This window comes from Rutilus rutilus (assembly GCF_951802725.1).
Source record: "Rutilus rutilus genome assembly, chromosome: 18".
Classification (NCBI taxonomy): Eukaryota; Metazoa; Chordata; class Actinopteri; order Cypriniformes; family Leuciscidae; genus Rutilus; species Rutilus rutilus.
In genome coordinates this window covers 16124285-16138603 of record NC_140231.1, presented here as the reverse complement: position 1 = coordinate 16138603, position 14319 = coordinate 16124285, and the positions used below count along the sequence as shown (strand labels likewise).

At 38.3% G+C, this 14319-nt stretch overlaps 1 protein-coding gene across 2 annotated transcripts in view; it reads left to right on the top strand.

Moving 5' to 3' along the window:
• ppp3ca (protein phosphatase 3, catalytic subunit, alpha isozyme) overlaps positions 1 to 14001 on the top strand; it is a 52437-nt gene extending 38436 nt beyond the window's left edge. Inside the window, exons 7-14 of one of the 2 annotated variants that reach the window (XM_084388098.1) lie at positions 1966 to 2043; positions 2228 to 2322; positions 2797 to 2922; positions 3071 to 3148; positions 4414 to 4498; positions 6751 to 6848; positions 7396 to 7443; positions 12102 to 14001. In XM_084388098.1, coding sequence (XP_084244224.1) covers positions 1966 to 2043; positions 2228 to 2322; positions 2797 to 2922; positions 3071 to 3148; positions 4414 to 4498; positions 6751 to 6848; positions 7396 to 7443; positions 12102 to 12280 — 787 coding nt within the window. In that variant the 3' untranslated portion in view covers positions 12281 to 14001. The remainder of the gene's footprint in view (positions 1 to 1965; positions 2044 to 2227; positions 2323 to 2796; positions 2923 to 3070; positions 3149 to 4413; positions 4499 to 6750; positions 6849 to 7395; positions 7444 to 12101) is intronic. The other variant, XM_084388099.1, reaches the window with a different exon arrangement.
• Positions 14002 to 14319: the final 318 nt, after the last annotated feature.

Below are 14319 nucleotides of genomic sequence, written 5' to 3'. Positions count from 1 at the left end.
TGGACCAGACTTTATGCTGATAGCCAAATGTCAGACTATGCGAGACTAGGGTGAAGATATCAGACGAGGAGAAGGGGGGATGCCTTTTCAGCCTCTTGATCGTACCGTAGTCAGCAGAAAGAGTGAGATGGAAGGAGGGAGTGAGTGAAGGGCTTACACTGCGGCCAGCAACGGCAACACAGCTTTGCGATCTATCCCACAATCCCCAAGGGCTCTGCAGTGTGGTGTTGCCATGACGACCTGTTTCCTCTTCCCAAACTGGAGCGAGTGATAGCGAGAGAGAAAGAGAGATGCAGAGGAAGAAGTGATTGGTAGAAAGCAGTGGTAAAGCAGCAGTGCCCCCTCATTAGCCGATGACACGAGAGAGAAAGACAGAAAGCAGCTCACACACCCTTTTACACACTCTCTGTGTTATAAGCAAACGTATGTTAGCACAGCAGCGCTTTCTCACAAAGAAGCTTGGCAGCGTCCTTCCACGTTCATTTTCATTGTATGGAAAAAAGCAGTGTGAACATTCTGCCTGACAGCTCCTTTTCTGTTCCACAGAAGAAAATGTTACAGGTTTAGAATATAGGTGGGAATCAATCAGCAGAGCTCTGAGGTTATAGGATGTTAATTTCTTGGTTGCGTTATGATTTTTTACCTTTTTTTCTGTGTATAGCTATTTATTTAATTTTCACTGGACTGCGTTGTTTACTTGACAACGATGTACTAAAAACGGAAAAGTTTTTCCCTGTTCACACGGATCCACGAAAACGATTAAAAAAGCTGTGTTATGCGTGCCAGTCCAGTAGTTGACGATGTCACTTTGTAAGGAAACACACTAGGCGCCTATAGACTAAACACGTAATGCGCATGCACATGATGACGTCACCGTTTTCACCAGTTCACGTTTTTGTAGTTTACACAGAGATGATAACGGTATTGCTTTCTGGTCCCCAAAATGCTGTTGCCATGTAAATGAATGGCCAAAATGCATAAAAAGTTTTTCGTTTTTAGTTGAAAACAGTGTTGTGTAAACGCCTTTTTAAATGATTTATGCACATATTTGTCGGATTTATGCATTTCTATCTATCAACACTTATCAACGCCTAAATTAATCTGCAGCAGTCAGGTGGTTCAAGTACTGTAAGAGCTCTGTAAGTTGTTTACATTCATTATTATTGTAATGTTATTTGAGACATGAGGTAATTTAATGCCATCTTGTGACACTTTGCAGACTGTTCATTGTTAGTTTATGCTCATTAAACAATATTAACCGATACAGATACTTTTAAGTATCAGATTATTAACAGATACAGATTAACAGATACTTTGATTTGAATAATGTATTAGTAAATGTTGAAACGAATAGGCCTATTTACAAAGTTTAATAGAAATGCTTTATACATATTTTTCATTGTTAGTTCACGTTAACTAATGTAGTTAACTTATGCTAACAAATTGCAAAGTGTTAACGAAATGGTATTATGCTTGTCTTATCATAAATTGCCCTGAATCATCTTCTTTTTACGACAAATGTACTAAACCATATATCTAAAATTCTTGGCATTAGAATACTGATACAGCTTCATGAGATAAAGTATCACAATACTTTGAAATATAAATGCCATTGAAACACAAATCATGTCAGGGTCTGCTGAGACTGTGAGTGCAAAAGTGTGTGAATGTTAATGTATATCCATAGAACTCTGAATTGCATATAAGAACAAGGCATTTCTTTCTCAGGATATCTGTAAACATGGATATTGAGTGATAAACAGCTGAGCGCCACACTGCCCCTGCTGGACACACATGGAACTGCACTCGTGCTCCATTCACACATGAATGTTTTGCTTGGCTGACAGTGGAAAGCATTGAAAAAACAATACAACATTAATGAGACTCATCCACCCACGGTTTCTGAATGTTGGCTCTTATTTTCTCTCTCATTCTCTTTTCCTTTTCTCAATCACTGTGTTGCAGTTATCCGGCTGTCTGTGACTTCCTACAGAATAATAACTTGTTATCAATCATTCGAGCACACGAAGCACAAGATGCAGGGTATGTATTTCCTGTCTTTAGCCCTGTATTTTATTTGTATTATTTGTGTACTAATATGCGCCTTTTAGTGGTATATAAGGTGTCCTTTTAATGGTACATCTTTCCATACAAGTTCAGTTTTTGCACATTTTGTCTATGAAAGTAAATGAAAACATTTTTATCTTCCCTTTCCCTCTTCTCACAGCTACCGGATGTACAGGAAGAGTCAGACTACTGGATTCCCTTCCCTAATTACCATCTTCTCTGCACCAAACTACCTTGATGTTTACAATAACAAAGGTGAGTCCTGCTTTCCCTTACAGTGAGATATGTGTGGGAAAAATGGAGCTTTGTGTTGAGAACAGAGAGCGTGGGCAGAACCATCAGCTCGAGTGACTCCATCCATGTGGTCTCATCATCCGCTGATGGAACAGGGTCAACCTCTCCGCAGTACCATCTAGTGGAGGCTTTTTGTGAAAATGAATGTTCAGCCACTTACAAATTGATGTACTGTATATCAGGATGTATTTACACCCTTTTTGATTGGTGTTTTTCCTCAGAAAGCTCGTTTAGCTTGGGTTTTGTCATATCATTGTGTGTACACATTATTTTAGCGAATCAACACAGTTTAGAAAACGATTCCACTTGAATTAGTTGATTAGGAAACAAACCCAGAGGCTCAGGAAGCCACGGTCTCTTGAGATTATTTCTCATATTATTGATTAGAGAAAACTCAAATGCTAGCTCACTTTTTCTTATTACTCACTTCCTCAGCTGCCGTTCTGAAGTATGAGAACAATGTAATGAACATCCGGCAGTTTAACTGCTCCCCTCATCCTTACTGGCTGCCAAATTTCATGGATGTCTTCACCTGGTCACTGCCATTTGTGGGGGAGAAAGGTACCTCTGTCACATAAATCTATGTACAATTGGATATTGACAGGCTTGACAATTCTTTTTGCTTAATAAAACGTTTTTGCTAATGTCCGATTACTTTCAACTAAATGTCCTTTTGATATGTTGTGATTGACTGTCGCTTGGCCTGCAGTCACGGAGATGCTGGTAAATGTGTTGAGCATCTGTTCTGATGATGAGCTGATGAATGATGGAGAAGAGATCTTTGACGGTGAGACATCTTCACTTGTACGCTTCACTGTCCTACGCAGAACATAAACATGATTTATTCCACATGAAACATGATTATGATTTCTCAACAGAGAGGGCCTTTTCTTTGGCGTCAGGTACATCCTGAATTATGACTCATGGTCATTTCAGTATCTTTCCTGTTAAGTAGCACCGTTGTGATATTGTGTTTGTAATAGCCCTTAAGTTTTGTGCTTGACTTAGCTAGCCGCTACAGGAACTAACTCCAACACGTATTGGGAAAGCTACTTTAAAATGTAAGCATTTCAAGTTACAAGCTACTTATAAAGCAATTTAAACCACAGTCAAACTGGTTGGAAACAAGCTAGTAAAAAATAGCTATTTTTTAGCTAATAATATTTTAGCATTATTATTTACTTTAATCAGAGCAGTGTATCTCTGATTCCAAAACAGTTACACATATAACAATTTACACCATATACAATGTGACAATGTGAGTGTTTTGTCACTCTACGCATTGGAAAAAGTAGCTTGTTACTTTAAAAGCTTCATGATTTTAAGAAAAAACTGAGCTACACTACTGAAACATGTAGGTTAGTTAGTAGTGTCGCTTCTTTAAAGGTTGTATCAGTGATTTCAGGCCCCCAAAAAAATGATCACATTCATCTAATCTTTCCTAACGATCCGCTAGCTGCCCGCCCCATAAGCATGCCGTCAAAAAAACGCGTCTCTGTAGGCAGCCTAGGCTTTGAGATCTGCACACAAAAACAATTGGTTTCACCAACCACTCAAAACCAAAACAAATAGTGTTCCAACCAATCACCGACAGGGGGAGGGTGTTGTGAGGTTTTGAGCCAGCTTCTTCTTCAGCTCCGACTTCGCGTGCAGCCGTGCACGAGCACAAAACCTCACAACACCCTCCCCCTGTCGGTGATTGGTTGAAACACTATTTGTTTTGGTTTTGAGTGGTTGGTGAAACCAATTGTTTTTGTGTGCAGATCTCAGAGCCTAGGCTGCCTACAGAGACGCGTTTTTTTGACGGCATGCTTATGGGGCGGGCAGCTAGCGGATCGTTAGGAAAGATTAGATGAATGTGATCTTTTTTTGGGGGGGCCTGAAATCACTGATACAACCTTTAAGTTAGTTAGTCTTGAAACTGCCGCCAACACAATACATACTTTCTTGTGTGTCTACATCTATGTATATAAAAGAAGAAAAGTTTCTGTAGGTTTTTAGCCTCTGGTCATACAAACTGAGACTGCTTCATGTTTTTCTTTCCGCCCACAGCCAATGCAGCAGCTGCTCGCAAAGAGGTGATTAGGAACAAAATCCGTGCCATTGGGAAGATGGCCAAGATGTTCTCGGTGCTCAGGTACAAATGGGGCTTCCTCCAGCTGAGTCATTCAGTCTGCGGTCAGCTGGGTCACATGCTTATGAAACCGTTCTTGCTTGTAATATACAATATATAGAAGAAAGGCTTCTTAAAAGCAAGATATTGCTGATATTCAGTACAACATAAAATTGGGATGTAAGAAACTATTTTATAGGTAGTATTTTAAAGGTTCAGTATTGAATTCTTTGGACATCTGTGGTTGTAACATAAAAATGCACGTTTCGGGAGGATAATTATGTCAGTAAGTATTTTTGAGAGACCCCTTTCCTAAAATATAAAGGCAGCTGTATATTTTGATTCATAAATACCCATTTATACTGTCTAAGAATAACAGTAAAAGTGATTTTATAAAGATAACAATTATATTGTGAATATATTTAAACCAAAATATGGGCACAATACTTTTTTTTATTTCTTATTTATTTACTGTAAAAAAAAAAAAAATCACAATTTATATTGTAATTTCTGTCCAGCCTGAATGCAGAATGAAAGCATAATAATTGAAAGGGTTAGTTCACCCAAAAATGAAAATTCTGTCAGTAATTACTCACCCTCATGTTGTTCCAACCCCGTAAGACCTTCGTTCATCTTCGGAACACAAATTAAGATATTTTTGATGAAATCTGAGAGCTGGCTCACTCCTCCATAGACTTCTAGGTGACCGAAACTTGCAGGCCCAGAAAATGTATTAAAGAGATCGCTAATATAGTCCAAGTGACTACAGTGGCTCAATCTTAAGTATATCAAGCGACGAGAATACTTTTTGTGCGCAAAAAAACAACAAAAATAACGACTTTATTCCACTATTCATTTCCTTCTAGCTGGGCCTCGGGTTAGTTCACGTAGTGTTTTTGCGCAGCGCGTCTGTGTTGCACGTCACACGCATCACACACATGACCAGCGTCGGCCAATAGTGAGCCTACGTGGTGACGTGTAACACAGACGCGCTGCGCAAAAACACTACGTGAACCAACTTGAGGCCCAGAGAGAAGGAAATGAATAGTGGAATAAAGTCGTTATTTTTGTTGTTTTTTGCGCACAAAAAGTATTCTCGTCGCTTGATAAACTTAAGATTGAGCCACTGTAGTCACTTGGACTATATTAACAATGTCTTTAATACATTTTCTGGGCCAGCAAGTTTCGGTCACTTAGAAGCCTATGGAGGAGTGATCCAGCTCTCAGATTTAATCAAAAATATCTTAATTTGTGTTCCGAAGATGAACGAAAGTCTTACGGGGTTGGAACAACATGAGGGTGAGTAATTACTGACAGAATTTTCATTTGGAAAATTGTGAAAAATTGGAAAAAGTGGATTTTTCACCTGCTTGCACAGACATCACACGTCATCAGTGTGTTTTGTAAGGCTATGCATAGTTGTTGTCTGACAGTCACCTAGCGCTGCCAACAAACAGCAGCCGTATTTACAGGTCCTCCTGAACCAAAACAACAAGCTTATGCTGCCTTCACGCCATGTCGGAAACATAATTACAAGATGGCCACCAATGACATTCTACCCGGTGCTGGTCACATCCTCAGACTCGAATTTGAGTTTCTGTGTCAACACTATCGACGCCAAAATGAATCTGCAGCAGTCAGGTGGTACAAGTGAGAGCTCTGTTAGTTGTTTACGCTCATTAGGTAAGACATGAGGTCATTTAACGCTGTCTCTCATGATGCTTTGCAGAATCTGCTGTGTGCGTTCATGTGTTTTGAAGGAGGCATGGTTTTAGAGAGCGCTCTGAAGGGAGGGTGGGATGTCATGCTTTCAAAGCTAGCTTGCTATTGCTAGCCTCTCTGAAATTGCCCACCCTACCTTTAATACTTATATTTCTGCATTCAATTGATCAAAATTGACAGTAAAGAACATATATATAATGTTACAAAATATTTATATTTCAAATAAATGCAAAAATATGACACAATAAAACATAACAATAGTAAGCAGCACAACTGTTTTCAACATTGATATTAAGAAATGTTTCTTGAGCACCAAATCAGCATATTAGAATATTTTCTGAAGAATCGTGTTACACTAAAGACTGAAAATTCAGGAATTACAGTTTACAGTATTACTGTTTTTACTGCGTTTTTGATCAAATAAATGCAGCCTTGGTGAGAATAAAAGACTTCTTTCAAAAACATTAAACAATCTTGTTGACCCCAAACTTTTGGACAGTAGTGTAAAATCAGTGTTTGATATTATTTCTGATGGTTATATCCTGTCTTTGCAGAGAAGAGAGTGAGAATGTGTTGACCCTGAAGGGCCTGACCCCTACTGGCATGCTGCCCAGCGGGGTGCTTTCTGGAGGCAAGCAGACTCTACAGAGTGGTGAGAACACGACCCAGTACTGGCCATGTTCCTCTCTTGGTTCTTGTCTCCCTCTATCTCCTACTCTCTCTCTCTCTCTCTCTCTCTCTCTCTCTCTCTCTCTCTCTCTCACACTTCTTTTTATTTCCTCCTTTACTGTCTCTATAGTGTCTGTCCCTGTCTCTTCCACCTGTCTCTCCATCTGTCTCTCTCTGTATCCTCTGACAAACTCCGGGCTTTGGGGTGCTGCTCTTTTAGTTCCCCCAAAGCATGGACACATTAGTGGGTCGGTTTACCCGTCATTGGTAAACTGGGGTGAGAATGAGTTTCTGAGAGGCCTCTAGGGTGTCCAGAGCACAGCAAGCGTGAAAAGCAGGAGAAGCCTCCTGCAGAATGTGCGAATGGTTGAGGGTATTGTCTGAGTCTGTGGTCCATAGTCTGGTTGGCGTGCATGCGTCTCTCAGGGTTGTCCCGACGCCCGCCGTTGCTTGTGCACAACTGCTGCCTGTGCGTTTCTGCTGTTGCATGGCTTGCTCAGGTGTAACACACTCCCCATCTCTCCTTCCAGCAACCATCGAAGCCATTGAAGCCAACGAACCGGAAGAAGACGGAGAAGGTAATTCATGGACATGTATCTGGGTGTAATCCAGCATAGACTGGTAGAACATGGTAGATGGTTTCTAGCTGGTGAGACCAGGTGGTATCGGGTTTGTTTCTTGTTTCAACATGGTCTACCAGTCGAAACCACATTTCAAAACACATCTACCAGTAGATGCTGGATTTTCCAGCACACTCTGAAGGTGACTGCTCTAACTAGCTATCTAACACACCATATTAGATTTAGATTAGACCAGAAAGCCACCACATCACTACGAAAAGGCACCGCACATGTCTGGGAACAGTTTGGTGTTTTCAAATAATCTGACATAGCCTAAATTGCTTACTGGTTAACAATGTGGCTGTGTCCAAAACACAAGGCAGCTGCCTTATTGCCCACTCAGTCGATGACTAAACAGACAGCACCTAAGGAAGTGATTTCACGCAGACTTCCAAAGCACCATAACATCACACTGAATGACCCAAAAAAATGTATGTGATCTTTAGAGATAAGTAAGCAAATTTTCACTGCCGGGCTCAACGCTATGGATTATTAAAAAAAATGTATGTTCTGCTTGTTTTGCAAACATTTTCACACACAAAAAAATATAGATTTATACATTACCATTAAAAAGTTTGGGGTCAGTAAGATTAAAATAAACACGTTTATTTAACAAGGATGCATTCAATTGTTCAACAGTTAATTCAAATTGTAATAATATTTTATAGTATTACTATTTTAACTGTATTTTTGATCAAATAAATGACTTGGTTACTCCAAACTTTTGAATGATAGTGTATATTTACATGTATAATGTAATATTGTAACTTTACCTGTATAATGTTTAAATTTTAAATTTAATTTTTATTTAAAAATATTATTTATTGTACATTTTACAGGAAAAGGCAATAAAAGCTCTTCAGCTCTTCACTCTTATCTTCAATAAGAGTTCTTCAAGACAGCAATTAACTTAAAATGGCATCCATGGCATAACATTACTGATTGGTTTGAAATTTTCAACACATTCTTACTATCTGACCATGCCTATCACAAGCCACTGACCCCAGGTCAGCCATCCTTATTGTTGAGCCCTGCACTGACTACAGTATGTGTTTCTCAGTTAATATGCATCTAGACATTGACAACAAGAAAAAAAAACATTTATGAATTAATTTACTTCTTTGAACTGCTCTGTCAGCCAGCCTTTTCCACCAACCATCAAATTGCATGCAGAAAGGCATGGAAGGACGCATCTACTGAATACTGCCCTTAAAAACAAACCAGATGAAGGCATCTTAATATATTAGGATTCAAATTTGCCTTGATGCCTTCCTGCCCCCCCTATATTGCATGCAAATGCAGTGTTTTTTTAGTTTTTTCTTTTTTTTTTTGTTTTAGACACAGCCATTATGCAAGTCAGGCATCACAGGATCCTATTTGTATATAATTTTTATTAACAGCAACAGCAATTTAACCAGATATTTGCCGTGCCCTTTTTGAGTGGTGACATTAAGGGAACATTCCTTTTATATCTTGCATGATGGTTTGAAGTAGCATCTAAACTGGAGGCATGATTTTTTGATGTGGTATGTCGGGCGCTGCATTTCCTCTGGCCCTCATGGTTCAAGTGTGGGCATAGCATGTGATTAACCGCAATCAGGAACTCTCAGCCAACCAGAGTGTGTTCCTCTTCTACAACCTCTCACTTTCTGAGACCAGCTCACCTCAGTGATACACAAATGGAGGGACACAAGGGGTTTGGATACTGCTTTCTATTTCTACAGTTAATCGGTTGACATATAAAGACAGAGCTACTGTGAGCTACGAGGTTGTTAGTCTATGGTAAATGCGTCTCTTGAAACCGGCAGCCTGCAATATTTCAAATAATTTTTTTAAATAATCATGTTTAACAGCTGAATTTGTGGTGAAAAACTACATCACCCATGATGCTGTACAGAAATTTCCACCAATCAGAGTCAAGCAAATCATGACAAGCAAATAGCCTCAAAAGAGCTTGCAGGAAACGCCCTCTCACCTGAAGCACTGCTCTCAAAATACTTAAAAATGTGTGCACACACACACACATATATAAATATATATCTATAACTTGCAATAAATATTTTTCTATGAATATAATACATTTTTCACTAAAAGTTTTATATTTCTCCATCATTTTTTAAATCGACATGTTGTTTGCAATGCTTCATGGGATTGTAGTTCTTTCCCTCTTTAAAGCCATTAAGTACGTTGTTTTTTTGTTTTTGTTTTTTTTATATTTGTTTAGCTTCAAAGCAAAGTGTACGATGTTGTGATTCACCTCGTAGCTGGTTGGTTTGGTTCGTGGCTTATAACACTTTAACGAAGACTTTTTAAAAATCCCTATGGGAAAAATGAATGGAAAAAAATATTTCCAGAACCAATGCCTCTTAAAAACTATTTGATGGGCACTGTTGCATTTTAGGAAACGCAACTGATGCATGACTATAAAAGCATTTACAAATTAGTTATTAAATGATTTATTTTTGTGAAATGAAATATAAGTGAATATAGATATTTTAAATATTATACATTTAAACATTTAAAATATTTTTTAGTATGTGTTTAATAAAAATATGCTGAATATAAGTGCATTTAACTTATTCTTTATGTCAATTTTAAGTCATTTGTTAAAGTGCCCCATTATGGTTTTTCGAATATTCTGAAAGTGCACAATAAATAAAGCTATTTTCCCACAGCGTTACGGTTCTTTGTCACTAGAAGATACATTTGCATAATGCCTGCCTATATTGTACGTTGTCTTGTAAATTGTACGGTAACTTGTCCCCCCCTCAAACACATCATTTTACTGACGACTACTTCTCAATCTCAGAGTTCAATGCGGGATTCGCAAAATGCTTGCTCTTGAAAGATGGGTCAGTACCCAGTTTATTTGGATCAGCTTGCTCCGTTTTGTTGATTGGTCTACCACTCAACAAAACAAGTTTGTTGATGAACATACACTTGTTAATGCTGATGGTGAGGAATTACAGCTGCAACATCTCATAATGTACATGAAACTGAGTAGTGTATCACTGAGAAACGTCCTGCTCGAGTCGTCCTTGCGATGGAGGTTCGGATTGAATAACTAGTTCTTCAAGTATTTCACCATCGGACTCGCGCTCGAATTGATATGGAAAAACCGACTTCATCGTTACTGTCTTTACAGTTTGTCTTTACAGTATGTACAATCGGCAAGGACTGAGGAAGCCTCCGGAGCTGAAGTTCAGTTATGGTAATGGGCGTTTCGCTTCTGACAAGCGTCACTTGACGAGTCTTTTGCGCACTCAAGTTTATTATATTAAATGTAGATGCGCCACAAGCGTGCTCAAATAGAGAACGACACCATCCCGTCGCGCCCGTTTTTTTCCAGGCGCATCAACACCGCATCGTGATTTCTTCTTTTTAGAAGAAAAGGCCACATGAAAAGATGAATGAACAGCAGATATTACTTGTAGGCTTACAGGGTGGGTTTTTTATTGTTCATCTCCATAAATATATCTAGTAGTAGAGCTATTGCAAGGGATGGAAATCCATTTATCCTTTGCTGAAACTTCATCGTCTTCATGGAGAAGCAGTTCATGATTGCTTAGCAATAGCAGACACCACAGGAGCATAAGCTCCTTAGCGCGCTTTTGAAAAGAGGAGAAATCGGTGCAGCCTGCGTTTTCCTCGCAATTTTAGTGACGTGAAAAGCCACTGAAGTGGTAGACCAATCGTAACAGACTGGGCCATCTGGCCAATCAGAGCAGAGTAGCTTGCAGAAAGGCGGGATTTAGAGAGACTGATTCATCCGACGAGTCGTTTGAGAATCATTGAAAAATGTGGTGATGTGCAATGTATATTATGAGAAAATGAAATAGTTTTTTGACCTTTGATGCATGTAAACCTGTTGTAGGAGACTCCCAAACAAAATTAGGAACCTTTAAAATAGCATAATAGGGGCACTTTAATGCTTTATTTTGTTCCACTTAGTTTTTTATGAATTAAACAGCTTTAAATATGTCTATTTATTTAAGTCATTTACCAATTTCTTTTTTTATTAATTAATAAATTGACAATCGATTCCTTTATTTGAGTTTTTTTTTTTTCTTCTATTATTCCTCCATAGAATATATTTTGAATATTCAAGATATACACCACTGTTCAAAAGTTTGGGATTGGTAAGATTTTTTAAATGTTTTTTTAAATGAGTCTCCTATGCTCAAGGCTGAATTTATTTTATAAAAAAATACAGTAAAAACAGTAATATTGTGAAATATTGTTGGAATTTAAAATATATAATAACTGAATTATTATAATCATAAAAATAATTAATATATTTTATTTTAATGTATTCATGTGATGGCAAAGCTAAATTTACAGCATCATGAAATCCTCAGAAATCATTCTAATATGCTGATTTCCTGCTCAAGAAACATGTCAAAAACAGTTGTGCTGCTTAATATTTTAAACTGCGATACAATCTGAATAAAATGATTAATTTCTTCTTTTTTTTAAAATCATACTGACCCCAAACTTTTGAATGGTGGTGTATATATAAACTAGTTTATCAGACTCTGATAAAGAGAAATGATGTAGTGGATGATGAGAACCAAGAGTCTTGCTGTTCATTATGGGCTTTTCCCGTCTCTCTACAGCCATCCGCGGCTTCTCTCCACAGCACAAAATCAGCAGTTTCGCGGAGGCTAAAGGTCTGGACCGCATCAATGAGCGCATGCCACCCCGCAAGGATGGGGTCAACCACGTGGGCCAATCCATGGGCAAGATGAACGTGTCGGAGACCAACGGCACCGACGACAACAGTAACATCCAGTGATGAAATGGCTGCCCACTCACCTGCACCTGAGTCCATGCCACCGCCACGACGCATGGCAGGACAATGCCAAACTTGTGATTTAAGGCCTCCTGCTTCCAACAAACACCCAATGACATCACCTACACATCCCTCCCTGCTCCAATGTCCAATTAGAGAACCAAACTATCTTAAATGTGTCACTGAAAAGGGGGAGACTGTTTTCTTGCTGTCAGCTTGCTGCTTGCAATTTTCGAAGCGGATACCTTGCCGACGGCAAGTTTCTGCCTTTTTTTGGGAGTGTTGAATGGGAAGGAGGGGTGGGAGGGGGGGTGATTTGCCTGTCAAGGGCTGAAAGTGTCTTTATCAGAGAGGGGGCGGTCTCAGTTCCTTTCCGACTCCACCCACAGACCAAGTGGGCGGGGTTTAGGAACTCTCTTAAGCCTGATCCATCCGGTTCGTCGGTGCGGGTGATGAGCCTGTACTGGTTCCATGCACACTTTTTTTTCCTCTTTTCTTCATGGTCCCATCTCATAATGAAATGATCTCACTGTTGATGATGTTTTGCTACTAGTATTAATAAATATACAAATTTGAAATGACAAAAAAACGAAAAAATCTTTGTAAGAAAGGACATTTAACGACAAAACCTGTACATTTTATTACTTGCGATGCAATCTTACCTGGGGGGTTTTATTTCTTGATTTGGTTTTTGGTAAGATGCCATGAAGCAGTAGAAGAGATGAGCGGTTCTGCTTGTCCACTGTAGACACTCGTTCAACCGTTTGGATTGAAGAAAATCCGCAGCGGGAAATCCAGCTCGACCTTTGGCGCCACCTTCCTGATTGTTTCTCACTTGCCTGTATCTCAAGAGAGAGAATGCACATAGTACATTTCGCAAGTCAAATAAATATTATATATAAATATATATATAAATATATTTAAATATACGATTATTAACAATGGTCGAGGACAATGATTTTTAACAGCATCTATGGTACTGAACGCATCAGTGCATGCAACTAAGTTCCTTATTGATATGTGAAATTATAATTGTGATGTGTTTCAATATAGTAGACTTGAATTATTTCCCTTCAAATTATATTTGTAAAGGTCTAGTTTGTTTTTATATCTCTATAAATAGATATGATTTTGTAATCTTTTATTTAATTTCTTTTTTTCTTTTTTTTTCATCAATATGATTTTATTATTGTTGATTTTATTTTTGTATAGTTTCTCTGTACAGGCACTGACGCTCTTTCCGAGGTGTTTTTTCGTCATCTTTCGTTCTTTCTTTTGGTTCTCTCTGTTCAGTTGGTGTACAGAAGTTGTTCAGTTGTGTGAATGAACATATTACTCAGTGAAAAGCAACATTCAGGCTGCCAAAGCATGATCGCATGGTTTATTCAAATGTAAACTAATTGGACACGAGGAAAATTCAGTGTCTCACGTTGAAGAGGAAAACTATATTATCATTATGACTCTTGATGATCTTCTTATTATTCTTACAATTAAGCTTACAGTTCTTTCATTTCCACTGTTTTCTGATCCTTGTTTGGTCCAGACGTGGTTTATTTCAAAGAAGGAATTTTATGGATTTGTGACTATTTTTCTTGTAATTTTCTCTGGAACTAAGTTTTCGCATTTGACTTCCTAAATGAAAACACATATTGTAAGCATGCCCTATGGGACAAATCACTTTTTTTACTCTTGAATAAAATATGCATGAACTAATCATGTCTTTCCCCTGGTTTAATGGTCCCCTGGTTAATGCTGGTTTGAATTTTTTTTTATATATATATATATATTCATCTATTATTCTCATTTAAGAAAAGCAAACTGATTTTTCAACAGACAATCAAGAATGAAGATGTCATTTTAGATGTAATATTAATGTTTAGAAATGCAAAGACCATAGTATGCATAAGGTTCTTCATAGGAACTTATAAGTTTCAAACGCTCAACTTATGAGAGCTTTTTTCCATGAGGGCATTCCACCTGTTTCCTGCTATTCTTCCACAGGAAACTTCCACAGGGGCCACAGTAACTTCTCCCTGAAACCA